This window comes from Chanodichthys erythropterus, chromosome 22, assembly GCF_024489055.1.
Source record: "Chanodichthys erythropterus isolate Z2021 chromosome 22, ASM2448905v1, whole genome shotgun sequence".
In the NCBI taxonomy this organism is placed as follows: Eukaryota; Metazoa; Chordata; class Actinopteri; order Cypriniformes; family Xenocyprididae; genus Chanodichthys; species Chanodichthys erythropterus.
Genome location: NC_090242.1, coordinates 36,462,282 through 36,487,523, shown reverse-complemented (window position 1 = coordinate 36,487,523; position 25,242 = coordinate 36,462,282). Strand labels below are relative to the sequence as shown.

Below are 25,242 nucleotides of genomic sequence, written 5' to 3'. Positions count from 1 at the left end.
TCTTCATTTGTAAGTAATGTCGGTTGTCCATTGAATGACTGATCACTAAACCTGTTTGTGTGCCGTCTCTCCACCACCGTAAGATGTAAATATTGATTTAAGTTTAATTTATTTCATCATATCTGTTCGTTTATGTAAGCAGTGTCCTATTTTATTCAAGTTTCTCCACATGTTTCTCCGCTGTGGGCTTTGCGTGTGATTATTTTGTTCTCTGAACATTTTCAGTGAATGATCTGGAATCTGGACGGAGGAAGACAAACATGAACTGCGGCTGAGTCATTTTCCGTTAGAGCTTTTCTCTTTCCCAACTTCTACTGAATTCTGTAGAGACAGTCTCTCATTTTCTTGATGAAGTATCATTTTAAGATTAACAGGGTTTTGCTCCTGTTTCAGTCACATGGCTGTTTGGGAAGTAAACTTTCATTTCAAAAAAGAACAACATAAGATTATGTATAATAACACTTTACAGTGAGTTCTCTTACATGAGCTAACAATGAACAATACTTCTACAGTTAATTTGGTCCCACTTTATATTAAGTGGCCTTTACTACTATGTTCTTACATCAAAAAATAATTACAATGTACTTATTGGGAATTGCAAAACACATTTGCAGCTATTGAGGTGGATACGGGTAATGTTCAGGAAAGCTTTGGTGGTATGGGTAGGTGTAAGGGATGGGTCAACAGTGTAATTATAAATGTAATTACATAAATTAATTACAGATGTAACTACATGCAGGTGTTTTTAAAATATAAGTACAATGTAAAAATATGTATGTACACAATAAGTGCATTGTATCAAATTATTAATTTAAATGTAAGTACATAGTAGTTAAGGCCACTTAATATAAAGTGTGTCCGTTAATTTTAACATTTACTAATACATTATTAAAATCGGAAGATGCATCTGTTAAAATTAGTTAATGCACTAACATTAACAATTATATTTTTACTATGGCTGTCAATTTAACAGGTTAAATAACAAGTGATTCAGGTCTTTAACACACCACATGCTGTACAAACTTATCTTAAACATATCCTATATACTCAGAAATAATATAAAATAAGTAAAATGCTGCATATTTTTTAGTCAAAAAGTAATAGCAACAAATAACACCAGTTAGGCTATTATTAGCAGAAAATGCTTTGTAAAAACAGAAAATAACAGGTTTTTGCACTATTTTTCCTATTGTTTTTATGTTCTGTGGACGTGTTTGTCTGTTGCACTCATGTCTCGCGTCTTCTGCGGCGTCTCACCCGTGAAACAATATTCTAAAAATGTGGCAAAAAGTTCAACTTGCGTTTTATAACTTCGTCCACTGCCCACGTCTCGCTTTTTTCAACGCAGTAATGTTCAATGAGTGAACAGCTGCTAGCAGTTATTCTGGTGCGCCATCGTGTGGTCGGTTCTTTTTGTTTTCTATTAATGGTAATCATTGCTGTATTGTCAACATGTCTAATTGTAACGTTTGCTAACATTTTTATTCAAAATTGCAATTTTTTTTTTTTTAAATATGAATTCGAGGCAAAACTTTAAATTCAAATTAATCGAAAAATCTGAAAAATTGCCCAGCCCTATCAGAAAGCAGTAAAATGACACTTAAATTTGAGATATGAGGGCAAAAATTGCCCCTGTATGGGTTTTGCTTTATATTTATATCATATGATATAATTTAGCAACTTCACACACGCGGTGTAGTTTTTTTCTGAATATCTGCACGATTACAAATGTAATATTGATTTTATACAACAGTTCAATAAACCAGAAGTTAATATTTGTACATTTTAAACACAATATTGTCTGTTTTTGCTCAAATTCGAATATAGTTGCAATCAAATTCACAGCAGAACTGTAGTGCGTCTCTGAGAAACACACTGCAGTGTTTCGTTATTAAATGAATATGTGTTTTTTTATGAATTGAGTGAGTCAATGATTCAATGACTCATTCATAAAGGCAGTCACTTGCTTTGTTCCTGAATGAATCAGCCATTTGAATGAATTGGTTGAATGAATGATTCAATGACTCACTCATTAAGACAGTAACTTGCTCCGTTCCTGAATGAATCAGCCGTTTAAATGAATCGGTTGAATGAATGATTCAGTGACTCACTCATTCAACCGATTCATTTAAACGGCTGATTCATTCAGGAACGGAGCAAGTTACTGTCTTAACAGACAGTAACTTGCCGCCACCAGTTTTAGTTTCAAATTTAGAGTATTTTATTTTTCATTCATATTAATGCCACCTCTGAGCTGTTTGTAAATATACCTAAATGCCACTTCAGATGCTGCTTCTGAAAAATGTTGAATCAAAACACTTCTTTCTAAAGCTACTTTCAATACTTTTAACACAATATTGACTTTAAATTATCTTTTGAGGGGTGATTTCTCAGCCAAAATTGATGTGCGATTAATTAGATTAATTAATCAGCACATCATGTAATTAGTTAAATGTAATTAATTAGATAAAAAAAAAAAAAGAATCGCTTGACAACCCTAATTTTTGCTAACATTAACAAATATTAAATATGCTTTAAAAATATATATTGCTCATAGTTCATTAACAATTAAATGTGACCTTATTGTTATCAATTATATTTTGCATAAAGAAAAAAGCCTATTTTAGGGAGTTTTAGTGCTTTTATCACACAATTTCTCGAGTTGGAAGTGTTGAGTTTTGTCTGTTAAACACACCGAGCGTCACGTCAGTCTGATTCATCAGTCTGTTGTTTGCGTTATGAGACTTTATTGTGAATTCTGGGAGCATGTTTGTGTGTTTCTGCTTTGGACATTAGATTTATATCCTGACGAACGTTTGTGTTCGTTCCACACCCAACAGAACCGCGCTTCAGCCGGGCGTTTGGTCTTCGCTCGAAGCGCGACGAGTCTTTTGTTGAGTCAAGGCTTTAACGCCGACGCCAGTCGAGCAGAAAACACGGAAGACACCAAACCACAACAACACCTTTCCCTTTAATTAACCGTTTGTCTTCCATGTTTCTGTCTGTCGAGCTTTCAGAGGTGTGGACTCTGTCTTCTCGTTTTTCCTGGTTCTCTCCATCATGCATAATAAAGCGGGAGTGTGCAGCTGCCGCCCGTCTCGCAGTAACAGGAGAACAGGAAGCAGATCTAACACCTCCGATTCTCATGCTAATGAGACACCAGCGCACACGCGTCCAGGAGAAATGAATCCTACAGTGCTGATATTTCACGCACATCCATGTGGAAATTGCAGTTGCGTGTTTGTGCTCTTGTGTGTGCAATGGATCCTCATTGGTTGCTATAGCAACACACACACACACACACACACACACACACACACACACAGTTACACTAGAGCCGCCATCACTATTCTAACATGTATTTATTTCTTTATTTTCTGATGGTGATTCAGCAGAAGGCACGGCTAATGGTGTCCGCGGATGTTCGGAGGGTAAAACCAGCACAAAATGGCGGCGCTGGTGTTTGTGTGATTGTGTGCCTTCGGTCTCAGTCCGTTGAAAAGCACGTCTCAGTTTCATCTCAGCACTGAAATCATGTCATTGGCCAGTTATAGAGAGAATAAATAATCCATGTTGTGTTAAAATGTTGATAAAAGCTTGTTTTATAACTAATGATGGATTTTTCACATCCTTTTTTTTGTAGATGGAAGATGGTCAGACTCTGTTTGATTACAACGTCGGCCTCAATGACATCGTCCAACTTCTCATTCGCTCCCAGTCTGACCCGCCGGACAGCCCCGCCCTCAACAATGGTGAGGGTGTGGCCTGCATCGTAGCTCCTCCCACCACCGCATCTGTCCCAGCCTCAGCCACTCCCACCACAACAATCGTTTCCCCAACAACCATCTCCAACAGCATCGGAAACGGGTCCAAATCATGCAGTCCGGAGTCGGACAGTCAGCCCTCCACATCCAGTCGGACGTTCCTCATCGATCCCGGGATTGGACAGTTCAAAGTAAGAACACGGTTTCAGTGTAACTGTATTTGACAAGCATGATGTGTAATCACTGAACATTATGATTATTTATAAAAGATCATGATCTCATCACTCTTTAGATGGAAGGAAAATGACAACATTTACATACAGTTTATGGCAAATCATTGTGTTATTTGTTTGTTTATTTTTTTGTATGAATTTAACAGTAATTATTTAAGTGCACTATATTAAATTGATAGTGCTATGAAACATTATTATATGCACTAATGATAACAATATTAAATTTGATCACTTTAATATGATTTAATATTTAAATGAGTTGTGTGAATTATAAGTGTGAATTATTTCTAAAATTAGGAATAATAATAATAATAATTATTATTATTATTATTATTATTATTCGTATTATTAATCATCTAAAATATTGCTTAAATAATATTTTAAAATATTATTTAACTTATGTTATATTATTGTTTTAATAGTTATTCTTTTTATTTTCTTATTTTTATGAGTGTAATTTAAAATTACTTAATTGCACTGAATTAACACATTAAATTGAAAGTGCTATGAAACATTATTATATGCATTTATAATAATTATAAATTGGCTTATTTTAATATTATTTAAAATGTAGGTTAGTTGTGTACCAAAACCAGTGTAAATTCTAACATTTTAATCTGAAATTTTACTTTAATAATAATATTTTAAAATACTATTACCATTTTTATATTATTGTTTTATTATTTATTATTATTATATTTGAACACATAATTTTTTTAAATTAATTTAATGTAACATTAATTAGTTGCATTTAATTAACACTTTAAACTTGTGCTACAAAACATTATTTGCATTTATAATTACAGTTATACATTTTATCTCTTTAATATAATTTAATATTTAGATCAGTTGTGTACCAAAACCAAAGTGTGAATTCTAACATACAATAATAACCTAAAATATTATTTTAATAATAATTGAATTTTACATATTTTTATATTATTGTTTTAATATTTATTATGGCAATTGTTGTTGTTATTATTCATTTGTATCCTGTGAAATATTTGTTTATGAATGAAATTACACATTTTATTTTTTTAATTCAACAAACTTGCACTGGAAGTGGCTTGAGCAAATAGACAATTAAATCATATTGATTTAATATGACAATTAATCATGAGCCTCTAAATCTCATAATCATGAGCAGTCATTGTTTTTTCTTTGCACTGTGTTCAGGTGAACGAGCTGGTCGACTGCAGAGACGTTAGTATCGGCGCCTGGTTCGAAGGCGTCATTGAGAAAGTCACTCCTGCCATTAAAGGACAGAACGGCAGAGCCGAAACGGCGCCCCCTCCTGCCAGAGTGGGTAGACCCAGCAAACGGACTAATGGCAAGCTGGAGTCTGAGGCGAGCGCCGCCCCATCTACGGACAGTAACAGCACGCCAGAGAAAGGGTTAAACACGGACAACAGCGAATCGTCAACATCCAAAACGGGTTCACGCGAGGACGTCTCGTACCACATTAAATATGAAGAGTAAGTGCATCATGGGAAGGAAGTCTCTTTATTTTCCCTTTGTCTGGATTTTAATTGGATTCCTACCAAACAAGGTCCAGTGTGAGTTTCTGAATCACGTTTTTGGCAGTGGATTGGTATTGCTGTGATTGCATGATGGGATGCGTTCTGAACGGGGTAAGTGTTTCGCTTCCAAAAGCAAAGTGTCATGCTGCACTGCATGCTGGGAAACAAAGCTGATCCAAGAACAGTGTTTGGAGATGTTAGTAACAGGAACTAGTCCTAGATTAAAGTGCTCTGGTCATGTGGGTCAGATCACACGGGCTGATCTTTGTTGGTCCAGGGTTATTATTATCCTTAACTGAAACTATTTAAAACATTTCTGTTTATTGAAATAAAGCTAAAATTAAATATACACATTAGTTAAAATTTTTTAACTAAACTAAAATTAGAAATAAGCTGAAAAAGCTCATACTGATGTGATCGTACCTTCTCTGGATTCTGCCATTTTTTTCGTGTGTTTTACTTGTATTTTTGTTGTTTTTTGTGCTGGATAATGTCAGTATTTATGTCTACGACAGACACACGGATCGACAACAGATCTAAATTTGGCTGATCTCACAAACTGATAGCAATTTAATGTCGTAAAACTGTAGAAGGTCACCACTGATGCACATGTAAACCATATACAGATGAGGCTTTTGCGCCACATTCTGTAACTTCACGAAACATTAGTAAAGCATAGTAAATCACACATCTTTGTTTAGAGCAGGTTGTCTCAATTAAAACGAACCCAAACACAACAAAACATGATGCGTAGATCTTGAGAAAATCCTCATGGGGTGACATTGACATGCTGCTTCGCCTAAGCAATAGGACTTCCGGGATCCGATCGCATTGCGATCGTGACGCAGTTTTGCTACGTTATTTGAAAGTTCAACCAGTGGAAACTGGATCTCGGGTATGGTGTGGTGGGTAGGGACGATGTGTCGAGACCAGTCAGACAGTTTAACAGCTGGAGCGCGCTTGGATTGGTCTGATCGCTCAGATTTACCGTACACCATAGAATAGGAGCACACAGTAAAACGGCACTGGAAGATCATCACTCATCAACCAGGATCTTATTACTTGTTAGTTATTCTAATTAATTATAAATGTTTTTATGCTTTATTGCAGTGTTTACACATGTAAGAAGTTCTCTTGTTCAGTAAAACACTCTGTTTGTAAAAGTGTTTTAAAACGACTTCTGCAAAACGACTGTTTCTAAAAGTCATAAAATGGTTTCCATTGTTCCAAATGCCATAACTTTTGATTGCTTTGAGAGATCAAGACAAAATTTGGCCCAGATGCAGTTGACATGATTGTAAACAAGCCCAATTTTTTATGACCTGTCATATACTATTCTCTCTAATAGTCATCATGTCATGCATGAATAATAACAAAAAAAAAAAACAATAAATTGCATCACTTTTGGAGATTTCTCAGCGGTGTTGCAACATAATACCTCCAAACATGATCACAATCTATTTTCTTCAAAATTTGAAAGGTTTTCTATCAGATACCTTTTTTGTACAGTTATAAACTATTACTTGTAGTCATTAAACATGCCTTTAGGGTGTATGGAGTTAACAGAGAGCTGATATATCCCTTATATAAAGCTTGAATGATTGGAATCGGCTGATCATGATATCAAGAAATCGGCTATCGATATCGGCTGCAAAATTCCTGATCGGATTATCCCTAACAACCTGTGGCGTGATGAGAAGAACACACACTCCATTAGATCATTTTGTTCCCCTGACCTGGAATACCTCACGCTTCTGTGCCGACCATACTGGCTGCCGAGGGAATTTACAGCGGTCATAATCACAGCTGTTTACATTCCCCCTCCAGCCAACACAGACCAGGCACTCGAGGGACGGTACGGGAATATAAGCCAGCAGGAAACCGCACTCCCTGAAGCAGAGTTTATTGTAACAGGGGGCTTCAACATAGCCAACTGCAAAACAATAGCTCCAAAATACTTTCAACACATCACCACAAACACACGTGGAGACTGTTTTGGATCACCGCTACTCTTGCTTACAAATCCCTTCCCTCCCAACTTTTGGCACCTCCCACCTTCCGTCGAGTCCATGTCGTAAAAGTCTGTTTGCACTGAAATGCGATTGATTTACCAAAGAATCCACAGTGAAATGTGCCGAATACAAATAAATAAAGCTCAACTGAGACATTCACATTGTTGAAAATAAATAATCATATTCCTGCATTAGGATCCTTTGAAAGGTAATGTTATTTTAGTCCTGTATCGCTCTTCTCTCCTCCTCATCTCACTAACACGCCAGTGGGCGGGGCTAACGTTGTGATGATGAAGTGGGCGTTGATTTCTTCTGTGGAGGCGGAGTTTCACCAGGATCAGTCGTTCTCTGGGTCTGGTGTCAATAAAAGCTTTTATTGGACTAACAAGGAAGTTTTCAGTTCTGAAACTCACAGGATATTCTTACAGTATGACAAGCTCTTATTTATATTAAAAGCTCAAGGAAAAGTTGATTTCTCAATTCATGACCACTTTAAAAGAAAAGCCATGAAAGATGCCAGGCAATAGAATGTTTAGGATAATTTAACACCAACAACATCACCAACTTTAAAGGGAATAAACACGCCACTGTGAACATCGCTCAACAGCTCCCAGCATCGCCCACACAGACAGAGCTCTCGGTCGGTACACTCTCCGTAACCTGATCCTTCCGACGGGTGAATATCCGCAAGGCTGCGGGTCCGGATGGCATTCCAGGCCGTGTACTCAGAGCATGCGTGGACCAATTATCGTAGGTTTACACAGCCGTCTTCAGTCTCTCCCTCGTGCTTTAAAACATCCATCATCGTGCCCAGACCAAAACAAGCTAAATCACATGCTTGAATGACTGGCGCCCCATTGCTCTTGAACCCATCTTCAGAAAGTGTTTCGAGAAGATGATCATAGACTCAGTGTTTCCGGCTTCACTTGATCCACTACACTTCTCATACTGTGGCAGCCGCTTCACTGATGATGCTGTTTGTGGACTACAGCTCAGCTTCAATGATGATGGAAGCAAGAACAAAGGAGCTGGTGCTGGATTTCAGGAGACGGGAGCCCCGTCACCATCAACGGGACACCTGTGGAGCCGGTCAAAAGCTTCACATCACTGAGGATCTCACATGGTCTGCTCACACAGATCCAGCAGCTCTTTATCCTCAGGCGCCTGAGGAAGTTTGGAATGAGCCTCAACATCGTCAGATCATTCCACACCTGCATCCTGACTGGCTTCATCACTTCCTGGTACGCAAACACCAACGCTGGCAACCTGCACTTAAATAAAAGTGATTTGATTTGATTTCATTCATAGCAGGGGTTTTCAAAAATATTTATTTTAATATTTAAAATTATTTCTCTTAGGTTTTTAACATAAACATAAAATAAAACTAATTTAAATAATAGTATTTGTTTATTTAAATGCTAAAAACAAAAATATATGATCATATACAATATGATCATTATACAATATAAACTTGTATAATTTTTTTTATTTAATTATTTGTCTTTTGTTTTTAGCATAAATATAAATTAAAAAGATTAAATAATAATATTTATTTATTTAAATGTTAATAATTTAAAAACCTGACATCTTGCAATATTTAAAATGATCTAAAACTAAATTGAATATTATATAATATATATATATATATAATCTGTTGTTGTATTTAAAAATATGTATTATTTAAATGCTAAATAAAATAAAACATGTTTAAATAATATAATTTTTTTATTTAAATGCTAAACTAAGAACATATACAATAACATCATAATTTTTTATTTTGTCTCCACAACAACTACATTAATATTTACAATGATTTTGTTTAGTTTTTTTTAAATAATTAAATAAAGCATGTTTAAATAATAACATCTTTTTGTTTGTTTTAATGTTAAAAACTTAAAAACATGTATACTGATAGCATGTTTTTAAATTTTGTCCCCACATCATATTTTTTGATTTTGTTTTTTATATGTTAATTTTTTAAATATTTAAAATTAGATTTTAATAAATAATATTATTATTTAAACATTTATTTATTTATTCCCATTCAATTTAAAAATATATATTAATATTTAAAATGATTTCTAAAGTTTTTAAACAAATACATTTTTCGTGTTTAAATAATAATATTTGTTTGTTTAAATGCTAAAAACCATGAAAACTTGCATCACTTTTTTTTTGTTCCCCAAAACAACTGTTGTATGGAAAAACATCCCATTCTTAAAACAAAAAGAGTCACAGTCATTTATTTTAATCTGCTCGCGCTCATAACGTGTGAAAACAAGCAGCTTTGTCGTCATTAAAACAGAAGATTTCTTTATAACAGCGTTCAGTGGTGAATCATTCACAAGAAGCTCATATGAAGAAAGTTAAATTGTGAGTTCATGCGGTCCTCATCATATTATGTTTAATATATTAGATGTCTTATATGAGTCGGCCTCTGTTTAGATCGTTTTGTCTTCTTGTTCCTGCTCCGTCTGCGCAGTGTTCTGGATCAGATTCTGGTTTGTTGGACGGTGTGATTTGTTTGTTTGCTAGTTTGTTGAAGAAGCTGAAGAGCTTGAACAACAGCAGCTGTTTAGATCCTCGAGAAGAACAGCTGCTGTCAGAAACAACACAGAAATCAAGAAGGAAGATTGTCTGTGTAGCTCAAAACTGAACACTTGATCGGCTCGTTCTGCTAAAAAAGTTTGTTTTATAAAGTATGAAAGTAACGTACTACATTTGCCATGTTGTCATCATGTGACCTTCTAGCATCAGTCGCGTGGCCTGATGGGATAGTTCATGCTTCTTCTGTCACATCATAAGATAAACAACAACCATTAATAGTGCATGATAAACAGTAACTGAGATGTTATTAGTAGAATGTGAAGCGTGTTGTAGTTCATTATCTACAGTCCACAGGGTCAGACGAGCTGTGGCTGAAGGAACACCCTCACACCCTCACACACACACACACAAGGTTTTTCCTGCTGCTCCGCGTGTGTGTGTGATATTGATATTCAGAACATGAGCGTGTCGAGCAGCAGAAGAGAGACTGGATCCAGACAGAGAGACGGATGAAGACAGACAGAAACAGAAACAAACACAGACAGGTTACACAATCCGTCTGTCTCTGTCCGTCTTTCGCTCACACACTGTTTCCAGTCATAATCTTCACGTCTGTCGTCTCTCATGTGATGGTGTGTTCAGAGTGTGTGTGTGTTTTCAACAGATGTTAGGGAGCATGAATTCGGTCAGAGCGAACGTGATAAACAGTTTCTTCCAGCAGATGTTTTCTGAAACTCGTCTGTGTTGCTACTCCTCAAAATGGCGTCTCGTGTGAGACAGAAATACAGCCGCAGTTCATCGCTGGAGACCTGTGTGTTTGACTGTGTGTTTGACTGTGTGTTTGACTGTTTCACTGTGTTTTACTGTGTGTTTCACTGTGTGTTTGACTGTGTGTTTCACTGTGTGTTTGACTGTGTGTGACTGTTTGACTGTGTGTTTGACTGTGTTTGACTGTGTTTGTGTGTTTGACTGTGTGTTTGACTGTGTGTGACTGTTTGACTGTGTGTTTCACTGTGTTTGTGTGTTTGACTGTGTTTGACTGTGTTTCACTGTGTGTTTGACTGTGTGTGACTGTTTGACTGTGTGTTTCACTGTGTTTGTGTGTTTGACTGTGTTTGACTGTGTTTCACTGTGTTTGTGTGTTTGACTGTGTTTGACTGTGTGTTTGACTGTGTGTTTGACTGTGTGTGACTGTTTCACTGTGTGTTTCACTGTGTTTGACTGTGTGTGACTGTTTGACTGTGTGTTTCACTGTGTTTGTGTGTTTGACTGTGTTTGACTGTGTTTCACTGTGTTTGTGTGTTTGACTGTGTTTGACTGTGTTTGACTGTGTTTGACTGTGTGTTTGACTGTGTGTTTGACTGTGTGTGACTGTTTCACTGTGTGTGACTCTTTGACTGTGTGTTTGACTGTGTGTTTGACTGTGTGTGACTGTTTCACTGTGTGTGACTGTTTGACTGTGTTTCACTGTGTTTCACTGTGTGTTTCACTCTGTTTCGCTCTTTCACTGTGTGTTTCACTGTTTTACTGTGCGTTTCACTGTGTTTGTGTTTATGACTGTTTCACCATGTTTCACTGTGTGTTTTACTGTGTTTGACTGTGTGTTTGACCGTGTGTTTGACTGTGTGTTTGACTGTTTCACTGTGTTTTACTGTGTGTTTGACTGTTTCACTGTGTGTTTGACTGTGTGTTTGACTGTGTGTTTGACTGTTTCACTGTGTGTTTCACTGTGTGTTTGACTGTGTGTTTGACTGTTTCACTGTGTTTCACTCTTTCACTGTGTGTTTGACTGTGTGTTTCACTGTGTGTGACTGTTTGACTGTGTGTGATTGTTTGACTGTGTGTGACTGTTTGACTGTGTGTTTGACTGTTTCACTGTGTTTCACTCTTTCACTGTGTGTTTGACTGTGTGTTTCACTGTGTGTTTCACTGTGTGTTTGACTGTGTGTTTCACTGTGTGTGACTGTTTGACTGTGTGTTTGACTGTGTGTTTGACTGTGTGTGACTGTTTGACTGTGTGTTTGACTGTGTGTTTGACTGTTTGACTGTGTGTTTGACTGTGTGTTTGACTGTGTGTTTGACTGTGTGTTTGACTGTTTCACTGTGTGTTTGACTGTGTGTTTGACTGTGTGTTTGACTGTTTCACTGTGTGTTTCACTGTGTGTTTGACTGTGTTTGACTGTGTGTTTGACTGTTTGACTGTGTTTCACTCTTTCACTGTGTGTTTGACTGTGTGTTTCACTGTGTGTGACTGTTTGACTGTGTGTGATTGTTTGACTGTGTGTGACTGTTTGACTGTGTGTTTGACTGTTTCACTGTGTTTCACTCTTTCACTGTGTGTTTGACTGTGTGTTTCACTGTGTGTTTCACTGTGTTTGACTGTGTGTTTGACTGTGTGTTTGACTGTGTGTGACTGTTTGACTGTGTGTTTGACTGTGTGTTTGACTGTTTCACTGTGTGTTTGACTGTGTGTTTCACTGTGTGTTTGACTGTGTGTTTGACTGTGTGTTTGACTGTGTGTTTGACTGTTTCACTGTGTGTTTGACTGTCAAGTCAAAAGTCAAATTTATTTATATAGCGCTTTTACAATTGGTAATTGTTTCAAAGCAGCTTTACATATTAGAAGCACAGAAAAAAAGGGAAGTGGTTAAAACTGTACAAACAAGCGTGGTAATATGTAACATATACAAGATGGTGCTACATTAAGCCAATGTCGGCTGACTTCCAGGGGTTGAAAAAACCCCCTAGGAGAAAAACCCAGCGTGCTAGCACTGGGAAAAAAGTCCTAGGAGGGAAAAAACCCCTTGGAAGATATATATATGTAAATGTATATGGAGATCAAAATCTGAATTGTACATTTTTATTATAGAGATTAAAAATCGATTATATATAAATATATGTAAGCGGATACGGGGATCCTGGGCTACGTTGTAGTCAGGTCCAGACGCAGGTTCTCCATCTGACCTGGATACGGCCTGGATCCAGCACCCGGCAAACCTCAGGATAAGCAGAGAGACAGATATTAGCCTAGATGCCATTCTTGTTCTGATGTACAGGTATATCTAGTGTTATAGGAAATGTTCTCGGTTCCGGCCGACCTAATTATTGCAGCGTAACAATCCTTTAACGGATTTGAAAAATGTTAATGTATTGATAATGTGTTATGTGTATGCAAGAGCAAAGAGATGTGTTTTTAGTCTAGATTTAAACTGACAGAGTGTGTCTGCTTCCCGAACAATGCTAGGAAGATTGTTCCAGAGTTTAGGTGCTAAATAGGAAAATGATCTGCCGCCTTCAGTTGATTTTGATATTCTGGGTATTATCAACTGGCCTAAATTCTGAGATCGCAATAAACGTGAAGGACTATAATGCATTAAGAGCTCACTTAGGTACTGGGGAGCTAAACCATTTAGAGCTTTATAAGTAAGTAGCAAGATTTTAAAATCTATACGATGTTTAATAGGGAGCCAATGTAATGTTGACAGAACTGGGCTAATATGGTCATACTTTCTGGTTCTAGTAAGAACTCTAGCTGCCGCATTTTGAACCAACTGTAGTTTGTTTAAAAGCCGAGCAGAACAACCACCCAGTAGAGCGTTACAATAATCTAGTCTTGAGGTCATGAATGCATGAACCAACTGTTCCGCATTTGTCATTGAGAGCATATGTCGTAATTTAGATATATTTTTTAGATGGAAGACTGTGTGTTTGACTGTTTCACTGTGTGTTTCACTGTGTGTTTGACTGTGTGTTTGACTGTGTTTGTGTGTTTGACTGTGTGTTTGACTGTGTGTGACTGTTTGACTGTGTGTTTGACTGTGTGTTTGACTGTGTGTTTGACTGTTTCACTGTGTGTTTGACTGTGTGTTTGACTGTGTGTTTGACTGTGTGTTTGACTGTTTCACTGTGTGTTTGACTGTGTGTTTGACTGTGTGTTTGACTGTTTCACTGTGTGTTTGACTGTGTGTTTGACTGTGTGTTTGACTGTTTCACTGTGTGTTTCACTGTGTGTTTGACTGTGTGTTTGACTGTGTGTTTGACTGTTTCACTGTGTTTCACTCTTTCACTGTGTGTTTGACTGTGTGTTTCACTGTGTGTGACTGTTTGACTGTGTGTGATTGTTTGACTGTGTGTGACTGTTTGACTGTGTGTTTGACTGTTTCACTGTGTTTCACTCTTTCACTGTGTGTTTGACTGTGTGTTTCACTGTGTGTTTCACTGTGTGTTTGACTGTGTGTTTCACTGTGTGTGACTGTTTGACTGTGTGTTTGACTGTGTGTTTGACTGTGTGTGACTGTTTGACTGTGTGTTTGACTGTGTGTTTGACTGTGTGTTTGACTGTTTCACTGTGTTTCACTGTGTTTCACTCTCACTGTGTGTTTGACTGTTTCACTGTGTGTTTCACTGTGTTTTACTGTGTGTATCACTGTGTTTGACTGTGTGTGACTGTTTGACTGTGTGTTTGACTGTGTGTTTGACTGTGTGTGACTGTTTCACTGTGTGTGACTGTTTGACTGTGTTTGACTGTGTTTCACTGTGTGTTTGACTGTGTGTGACTGTTTGACTGTGTTTGACTGTGTTTCACTGTGTGTTTCACTGTGTTTGTGTGTTTGACTGTGTGTTTGACTGTTTCACTCTTTCACTGTGTGTTTCACTGTGTGTTTCACTGTTTCACTTTCACTGTGTTTGTGTGTATGACTGTTTCACCGTGTTTCACTGTGTGTTTGACTGCGTTTCACTGTTTCACTCTGTTTCACTCTTTCACTGTGTTTCACTGTTTTACTGTGCGTTTCACTGTGTTTGTGTGTATGACTGCTTCACCGTGTTTCACTGTGTTTGACTGTGTGTTTGACTGTGTGTTTGACTGTGTGTTTGACTGTGTGTTTGACTGTGTGTTTGACTGTTTCACTGTGTGTTTCACTGTGAGTTTGACTGTGTTTGACTGTGTGTTTCACTGTTTCACTGTGTGTTTCACTGTGAGTTTGACTGTGTGTTTGACTGTGTTTGACTGTGTTTTACTGTGTGTTTGACTGTTTCACTGTGTTTCACTGTGTGTTTGACTGTGTTTGACTGTGTGTTTGACTGTGTGTTTCACTGTGTTTTACTGTGTGTTTGACTGTTTGACTGTGTGTTTCACTGTGTTTGTGTGTATGACTGTTTCACCGTGTTTCACTGTGTGTTTGACTGTGTGTTTCACTGTGTGTTTCACTGTGTTTTACTGTATGTTTGACTGTTTTACTGTGTGTTTTGCTGTGTGTTTGACTGTTTCACTGTGTGTTTGACCGTGTCTCACTGTGTTTGACTGTGTGTGTTTCACTGTTTCACTGCGTGTTTGACTGTTTCACTGTGTGTTTCACTGTGTTTCACTGTGTTTCACTGTGATTCACTGTCTCACTGTGTTTCACTGTGTGTTTCACTGTGTGTTTGACCGTGTCTCACTGTGTTTGACTGTGTGTGTTTCACAGTTTCACTGTGTGTTTGACTGTGTGTTTCACTGTGTTTCACTGTGTGTTTGTCTGTTTTACTGTGTGTTTTGCTGTGTGTTTGACTGTTTCACTGTGTGTTTGACCGTGTCTCACTGTGTTTGACTGTGTGTGTTTCACTGTTTCACTGCGTGTTTGACTGTTTCACTGTGTGTTTCACTGTGTTTCACTGTGATTCACTGTCTCACTGTGTTTCACTGTGTTTGACTGTGTTTCACTGTGTGTTTGACTGTGTGTGACTGTTTGACTGTGTTTGACTGTGTTTCACTGTGTGTTTCACTGTGTTTGTGTGTTTGACTGTGTGTTTGACTGTTTCACTCTTTCACTGTGTGTTTCACTGTGTGTTTCACTGTTTCACTTTCACTGTGTTTGTGTGTATGACTGTTTCACCGTGTTTCACTGTGTGTTTGACTGCGTTTCACTGTTTCACTCTGTTTCACTCTTTCACTGTGTTTCACTGTTTTACTGTGCGTTTCACTGTGTTTGTGTGTATGACTGCTTCACCGTGTTTCACTGTGTTTGACTGTGTGTTTGACTGTGTGTTTGACTGTGTGTTTGACTGTGTGTTTGACTGTTTCACTGTGTGTTTCACTGTGAGTTTGACTGTGTTTGACTGTGTGTTTCACTGTTTCACTGTGTGTTTCACTGTGAGTTTGACTGTGTGTTTGACTGTGTTTGACTGTGTTTTACTGTGTGTTTGACTGTTTCACTGTGTTTCACTGTGTGTTTGACTGTGTTTGACTGTGTGTTTGACTGTGTGTTTCACTGTGTTTTACTGTGTGTTTGACTGTTTGACTGTGTGTTTCACTGTGTTTGTGTGTATGACTGTTTCACCGTGTTTCACTGTGTGTTTGACTGTGTGTTTCACTGTGTGTTTCACTGTGTTTTACTGTATGTTTGACTGTTTTACTGTGTGTTTTGCTGTGTGTTTGACTGTTTCACTGTGTGTTTGACCGTGTCTCACTGTGTTTGACTGTGTGTGTTTCACAGTTTCACTGTGTGTTTGACTGTGTGTTTCACTGTTTCACTGCGTGTTTGACTGTTTCACTGTGTGTTTCACCGTGTGTATCCCTGTTTCACTGTGTGTTTCACTGTTTCACTGTGTTTTACTGTGATTCACTATGTGTTTTACTGTGATTCACTATGTGTTTCACTGTGTCTCACTGTGTGTTTGACTGTTTGACTGTGTGTTTGACTGTTTGACTGTGTTTTATTGTGCGTTTCACTGTTTCACTGCGTGTTTCACTGTTTCACTGTGTGTTTCACTGTGTTTGACTGTGTTTGACTGTGTTTGACTGTGTCTCACTGTTTCACTGTTTCACTGTGTCTCACTGTGTTTGACTGTGTGTTTCACTGTGTGTTTCACTGTTTCACTGTGTGTCTCACTGTGTTTGACTGTGTGTTTCACTGTGTGTCTCACTGTTTCACTGTGTGTCTCACTGTTTGACTGTGATTCACTATGTGATTCACTGTGTCTCACTGTGTGTTTCACTGTTTCACTGTTTCACTGTGTCTCACTGTGTTTCACTGTGTCTCACTGTGTGTTTGACTGTTTCACTGTGTGTTTTATTGTGCGTTTCACTGTGTGTTTCACTGTGTTTCACTGCGTGTTTCACTGTGTGTTTCACTGTGTTTGACTGTGTTTGACTGTGTCTCACTGTTTCACTGTGTCTCACTGTGTGTTTGACTGTTTGACTGTGTTTTATTGTGCGTTTCACTGTGTTTCACTGCGTGTTTCACTGTTTCACTGTGTGTTTCACTGTGTTTGACTGTGTTTGACTGTCTCACTGTTTCACTGTTTCACTGTGTCTCACTGTGTTTGACTGTGTGTTTCACTGTGTGTTTGACTGTGTTTGACTCTGTGTTTGACTGTGTGTTTCACTGTGTGTTTGACTGTGTTTCACTGTGTGTTTGACTGTGTTTGACTGTGTGTTTGACTGTGTGTTTCACTGTGTTTTACTGTGTGTTTGACTGTTTGACTGTGTGTTTCACTGTGTTTGTGTGTATGACTGTTTCACCGTGTTTCACTGTGTGTTTGACTGTGTGTTTCACTGTGTGTTTCACTGTGTTTTACTGTATGTTTGACTGTTTTACTGTGTGTTTTGCTGTGTGTTTGACTGTTTCACTGTGTGTTTGACCGTGTCTCACTGTGTTTGACTGTGTGTGTTTCACTGTTTCACTGCGTGTTTGACTGTTTCACTGTGTGTTTCACTGTGTTTCACTGTGTTTCACTGTGATTCACTGTCTCACTGTGTTTCACTGTGTGTTTCACTGTGTGTTTGACCGTGTCTCACTGTGTTTGACTGTGTGTGTTTCACAGTTTCACTGTGTGTTTGACTGTGTGTTTCACTGTGTTTCACTGTGTGTTTGTCTGTTTTACTGTGTGTTTTGCTGTGTGTTTGACTGTTTCACTGTGTGTTTGACCGTGTCTCACTGTGTTTCACTGTGTGTTTCACTGTTTCACTGCGTGTTTGACTGTTTCACTGTGTGTTTCACTGTGTTTCACTGTGATTCACTGTCTCACTGTGTTTCACTGTGTTTGACTGTCTCACTGTGTGTTTCACCGTGTGTATCCCTGTTTCACTGTGTGTTTCACTGTTTCACTGTGTTTTACTGTGATTCACTATGTGTTTTACTGTGATTCACTATGTGTTTCACTGTGTCTCACTGTGTGTTTGACTGTTTGACTGTGTGTTTGACTGTTTGACTGTGTTTTATTGTGCGTTTCACTGTGTTTCACTGCGTGTTTCACTGTTTCACTGTGTGTTTCACTGTGTTTGACTGTGTTTGACTGTGTTTGACTGTGTCTCACTGTTTCACTGTGTCTCACTGTGTTTGACTGTGTTTCACTGTGTGTTTCACTGTTTCACTGTGTGTCTCACTGTGTTTGACTGTGTGTTTCACTGTGTGTCTCACTGTTTCACTGTGTGTCTCACTGTTTGACTGTGATTCACTATGTGATTCACTGTGTCTCACTGTGTGTTTCACTGTTTCACTGTTTCACTGTGTCTCACTGTGTTTCACTGTGTCTCACTGTGTGTTTGACTGTTTCACTGTGTGTTTTATTGTGCGTTTCACTGTGTGTTTCACTGTGTTTCACTGCGTGTTTCACTGTTTCACTGTGTGTTTCACTGTGTTTGACTGTGTTTGACTGTGTCTCACTGTTTCACTGTGTCTCACTGTGTTTGACTGTGTGTTTCACTGTGTGTTTCACTGTTTCACTGTGTGTCTCACTGTGTTTGACTGTGTGTTTCACTGTGTGTCTCACTGTTTCACTGTGTGTCTCACTGTTTGACTGTGATTCACTATGTGATTCACTGTGTCTCACTGTGTGTTTCACTGTTTCACTGTGTGTTTCACTGTTTCACTGTGTCTCACTGTGTTTCACTGTGTTTCACTGTGTGTTTCACTGTTTCACTGTGTCTCACTGTGTTTCACTGTGTGTTTCACTGTTTCACTGTGTCTCACTGTGTTTCACTGTGTTTCACTGTGTCTCACTGTTTCACTGTGTGTTTCACTGTTTCACTATTTGACTGTGATTCACTGTGTCTCACTGTGTGTTTGACTATGTTTGACACTGTTTCACTGTGTTTCACTGTGTGTTTGACTGTGTGTTTCACTGCGTTTCACAGCCCTGATTCACTGATTCGCTCTTCTTTATTAGGTTATTGAGGACATGACCTCATGAAATCATTGATGTGTTTATCTTCAGGAGATTTGTGATCGTCGGCTCGTTCTGATGTGGCTGTTTTGTTCAGAGTGATGTCATGTGGCTTCATTTTCCTCTGAGACACAGAATAACTTGTTTGTTGCTTTTAGAGATGTCGATATCTAGAGATCGAGGAGTCTGATATACGGCAGATTATAGGTGTCTGTTTCATACATTCTTGATGTCATTACATATGGGACGAACTCCTCTAAGCTACAATAATTTCCCCCTGAGATTTTAAGTTTATATTTTAACAATTTATCATCACATTCACGTTCACGTTTCTCTGATGTCAGTTAATGGTCACATGACGTGCAGGTCTACCAATAAAGTATCATCTTTTTTAGCAAATGTTCAGTTCAGTTTTCGTTATTTGTTTTTTTTATTTTAAAACTATTTTGATTTTACATTTCTATGATTTAATTAATTTTTAGCAAGTGTTTTATTTTGACTAGTCTTATTTAATTATTTATATTTAATTTTTTTATGATTTAATTTATTTTTGGCAAGTTCTGATTTTGATTATTTATGTTATAAAAATCTATATTTTAATTTGACAATTTATATGAAGTATAACAATTTTCAGTAAGTGTTTTGTTTTGATTTTTGTTTTGATTTTTATTTAATATTATGTTTTTTTGTTATTATTTTTATATTATATATTTTATATATTGTTTTAGTATATATTATTTATTTTAATTTAACATTTTTATAATTTATTTTAGTGTTTTATTTTTAATATTATGGAGGTATTTTTATGATTTTACTTTTCTTATTTTCATTTCATATTTTTTTACTGTTCTTATTTTTCTCACTTTTTATTTGACATTTTTGTGATTTAATTCATTTTTAGCAGGTGTTTTATTTAGATTGTTTTTGTTTTTAAATTATTAATTTAATTTGACATTTTTATGATTCAATTAGGTTGAATTGTTTTAAAATCTTGTTTTTAATAATTTATGAAATACATTTTAGTATTGATTTAGTTTAATTTTTATTTAACATTTTTATAATTTATTTTTTGTTTTTATTTAATTTATTAAAATTATTAAATTTTATATTTTTACGATTTTTAACTCGTGAACCCAAGTTTAGGAATCTGTCAAATTAAATAAACCATTTGTAGTTTATTTTTCTTGTGACTCTGTGATGCTCTCAGAACATTGATCTTTTGGTTTAAGCTGATTCTGAGTCAACCAATGTTGTGAGTTTGGGGGCGGGGCTATCTGTTTGACTGACCAATGGCAGAAGAGGGCAGTGTTCAGGAAACCTATTTGAAAACAGCCATTATTGCAGTTGTGTTTGGTGCATGATAATGTGTTTCTATCAGCCATTTATGGATCAGTCACTAGTTAAACGTGATGGTTGGGTTGATTCTCTTGTAGATGATGCCGTTAATGATGACGATGGTATTTGTTTTCAGTTACCCCGAGAATGGCGTGGTGGCGATGAGCCCGAATGACGTGCGGCCGCGGGCCAGAACCCTGCTGCGCTTCGACCAGCTGCAGGTGGGTGACGTGGTGATGGTCAACTACAACCTGGAGCTTCCCGAGGAACGAGGCTTCTGGTACGACGCCGAGATCACGTCCCTGAACGCCGTCTCACGCACCAACAAAGAGATTCACGTGAAGATTCTGCTGGGGTGAGCGTCGCTCTTCACGACAGAGGATTTCAGTGAGTATAGATGATGTCACTGTAATCTCCTGCTGTGATTGGCTGTTTCAGAGGTCCGAGCGATGTGATTGGTGACTGTAAGCTGCAGTTTCTGGATGAGATCTACAGGATAGAGAAACCCGGAGCACCTGCGCTGTCTGCGGCGGACGGGCCGTTCAAACGTACGCTCTCCGTCGAGTCACATGGGTGTTGTGTCGATTGTGAAGTATTGTGTGTGTAATGCGTGTGATGTGTGTCAGGTAAGAGCGGTCCGGAGTGTAAACACTGTAAGGCGGATCCGGACACGGAGTGCCGCTTCTGCTCGTGCTGCGTGTGCGGAGGGAAGCAGGACGCTCACATGCAGCTGCTCTGTGACGAGTGTAACATGGCGTTTCACATCTACTGCCTGAACCCGCCGCTGTCCTCCATACCTGAGGACGAAGACTGGTGAGACACACACACACACACACACACACACTCCACCATCACAAATTAACTTTTCCATTGATTTTTTCCATTGAACTTATTCATTTATTAATGTTCATCAGTGTTTCTTACATCACAAACTCTCTCTTTATTATGTGAATGGACATTGTCACATGTGCTGTGATGCAGGTGAGCTGCTGAACCAGCATGACTGTGTGTGTGTGTGTGTGTGTGTGTGTGTGTGTGTGTGTGTGTGTGTGTGTGCAGGTATTGTCCCACCTGTAAGAATGACAGCAGTGAGGTTGTGAAAGCTGGAGAGAAACTCAGAACCAGCAAGAAGAAGTCCAAGATGCCGTCAGCCACAACAGAGAGCCAGAGAGACTGGGGCAAGGTGAGACACACACACACACACACACACAATTCCCCAAATTCTCTTTAATGAATTTCTCAGAACCTGTATGCAACAGCAGATGATTTAACTTGAGAACGTGTGTGTGTGTGTGTTGCGGTCCTGTACCAGCGGCTGCTGCATTCACACAGATTGTTTAGTGATGCGTCTGTTGATTAATAACGGCTGTGAAACTCAAAGAACATGGAGAGCGTGAGCTTCATCTGCAGATCAAAGGCTGTTTGTGTAAAGAATGAGAGCTTGAGCAGCTTCAGACGCTCATTTACTCTGAGAGAAACCAGCTGAGCGCCAGAGTCCCGCTGAGCTGCCTTTACGAGCGCTGATGCATTGTGGGAAAGCAGGTACGGGAGTGTGTGCGGACACACACGATGCTTCGACTTCACCGGACGACGTAATTATAATGAAATAATTCCCACCCAAGGCATACGCAGAATAAAAGGGTGGGGCCTGGTTGAAACGAAGGGGTGGGACATTTCTCACTTGACCAATCACAACACACTTTTCATAAGGAGGGGCTTCAGAGAGAACAGTAACAGTGACGTGTGTGTTTTAGGGTATGGCGTGTGTGGGCCGCACTAAAGAATGCACCATCGTCCCCTCCAATCACTACGGCCCAGTTCCTGGCGTTCCCGTCGGAACCACGTGGAAGTTCCGTGTCCAGGTGAGGAGATCTGCTCCGGAGCAGGGCATTCTGGGAACAGGGGCTCATTGTGAAGGTGTTAAATGTGTTTGTGTGGTCAGGTGAGCGAGGCGGGCGTCCACAGGCCTCATGTCGGCGGGATCCACGGCCGCAGTAACGACGGCTCGTACTCGCTGGTGCTCGCTGGGGGATTCGAGGATGAAGTTGTGAGTGTTTGTTCGAGTTAGATCAGTATTAACACTATAAACCATATTTGATATGCAAACATGATCAGAACTTTGCTGATGTTTTCAGGATCGGGGCGATGAGTTCACCTACACCGGCAGCGGAGGTCGCGACCTTTCGGGAAACAAGCGAATCGGCGAGCACTCGTTCGATCAGACGCTCACGCACATGAACAGGTGATCCTGTGGCGTCTCTGATGTTTCTCTAATGCATGTTAAGTGTGGCTGTACATGTTTCTTGTTGACCTCTGACCTCTCAGGGCTCTGGCACTGAACTGTGACGCTCCCCTGAATGACAAGGACGGGGCGGAGTCGCGCAACTGGAGGGCGGGAAAACCAGTGAGAGTGATCCGCAGCTCCAAGGGCCGACGAATCAGCAAATACGCACCGGAGGAGGGGAACCGCTATGATGGCATTTATAAGGTACACACACACACACTCTGAAATCACACACACATACACACTAAAATCACACACACACTTTGAAATCACTCACACACACACACACACTCTTAAATCACTCACACATACACACTAAAATCACACACACACTTTGAAATCACACACACACACACACACACACACACTCTTAAATCACACACTCTGAAATCAAACACACTCTTTCTGAATTCACACACACTCTGAAATCTCACACACACTGAAATCACGCACACTCTCTGAAATCACTGAAATCACACACACACACACACACAATCTCTGAAATCATGCACACTCTGAAATCACACACACACACACTCAAATCACGCACACTGTGAAATCACACACACACACACACACACACACACTGTGAAATCACACACACTCTGAAATCAAACATACACACACACACTCTGAAATCTCACACACACTCTGAAATCTCAAACACACACACACACTGAAATCACACACACACTGAAATCAAACATACACACACACACTCTGAAATCTCAAACACACACACACACTGAAATCACACACACACTGAAATCTCACACTCTGAAATCACACACACACACACACACTCAAATCACGCACACTGTGAAATCACACACACACACACACACACACTGTGAAATCACACACACTCTGAAATCACACACACACACACACACACACACACACACACTGAAATCTCACACACACTCTGAAATCTCTCACACACACACTCTGAAATCTCACACACACTCTGAAATCAAACATACACACACACACTCTGAAATCTCACACACACTCTGAAATCTCACACACTGAAATCTCACACACACTCTGAAATCACACACACACACTCTGAAATCATACACACTCTGAAATCATACACACTCTGAAATCACACACTCTGAAATCACACACTCTGAAATCTCTCACACACACACTCTGAAATCACACACTCTGAAATCTCACACACACACTGAAATCTCTCACACACACACTCTGAAATCTCACACACACTCTGAAATCACACACACTCTGAAATCTCACACACACTCTGAAATCTCACACACTCTGAAATCTCACACACACTCTGAAATCTCACACACACTCTGAAATCTCACACACACTCTGAAATCTCACACACTCTGAAATCTCACACACTCTGAAATCACACACACTCTGAAATCTCACACACACTCTGAAATCTCTCACACTCACACTCTGAAATCTCACACACACTCTGAAATCACACACACTCTGAAATCACACACACTCTGAAATCACACACACTCTGAAATCTCACACACACTATGAAATCTCACACACACTCTGAAATCACACACACTCTGAAATCTCAAACACACACACACACACACACTGAAATCACACACACACTGAAATCTCACACACACTCTGAAATCGCACACACTCTGAAATCTCACACACACTCTGAAATCACACACACACTCTGAAATCTCACACACACTCTGAAATCACACACACTCTGAAATCTCAAACACACACACACACACACTGAAATCACACACACACTGAAATCTCACACACACTCTGAAATCTCACACACACACTCTGAAATCTCACACACACTCTGAAATCGCACACACTCTGAAATCTCACACACACTCTGAAATCACACACACACTCTGAAATCTCACACACACTCTGAAATCGCACACACTCTGAAATCTCACACACACTCTGAAATCACACACACACTCTGAAATCTCACACACACTCTGAAATCACACACACTCTGAAATCTCAAACACACACACACACTCTGAAATCTCACACACACTCTGAAATCATGCACACTCTAAAATCACACACACACACACACACACACACTCAAATCACGCACACTGTGAAATCACACACACACACACTGTGAAATCACACACATTCTGAAATCAAACATACACACACACACTCTGAAATCTCACACACTGAAATCTCACACACACTCTAAAATCTTACACACACACTCTGAAATCACACACACACACACACACTCTGAAATCATACACTCTGAAATCACACACTCTGAAATCACACACTCTGAAATCTCTCACACACACTCTGAAATCACACACACTCTGAAATCATGCACACTCTGAAATCACACACACACACACACACACTCAAATCACGCACACTGTGAAATCACAC

The 25,242-nt window shown here is 38.9% G+C and overlaps 1 protein-coding gene across 2 annotated transcripts in view; it reads left to right on the top strand.

Annotated features, from left to right (window-relative positions):
* Positions 1-25,242, top strand: part of LOC137012996 (E3 ubiquitin-protein ligase UHRF2-like) — a 54,634-nt gene that overhangs the window by 19,280 nt on the left and 10,112 nt on the right. For both annotated transcript variants that reach the window (XR_010893643.1, XM_067376548.1), the window contains exons 2-11: positions 3,644-3,955; positions 5,174-5,472; positions 20,692-20,910; positions 20,994-21,103; positions 21,182-21,368; positions 21,615-21,738; positions 22,310-22,417; positions 22,498-22,602; positions 22,691-22,797; positions 22,881-23,043. Coding sequence is in view for 1 of the 2 variants with exons in the window: in XM_067376548.1 (XP_067232649.1) it covers positions 3,644-3,955; positions 5,174-5,472; positions 20,692-20,910; positions 20,994-21,103; positions 21,182-21,368; positions 21,615-21,738; positions 22,310-22,417; positions 22,498-22,602; positions 22,691-22,797; positions 22,881-23,043 (1,734 nt within the window). In the remaining variant the exon portion in view is untranslated. The remainder of the gene's footprint in view (positions 1-3,643; positions 3,956-5,173; positions 5,473-20,691; positions 20,911-20,993; positions 21,104-21,181; positions 21,369-21,614; positions 21,739-22,309; positions 22,418-22,497; positions 22,603-22,690; positions 22,798-22,880; positions 23,044-25,242) is intronic.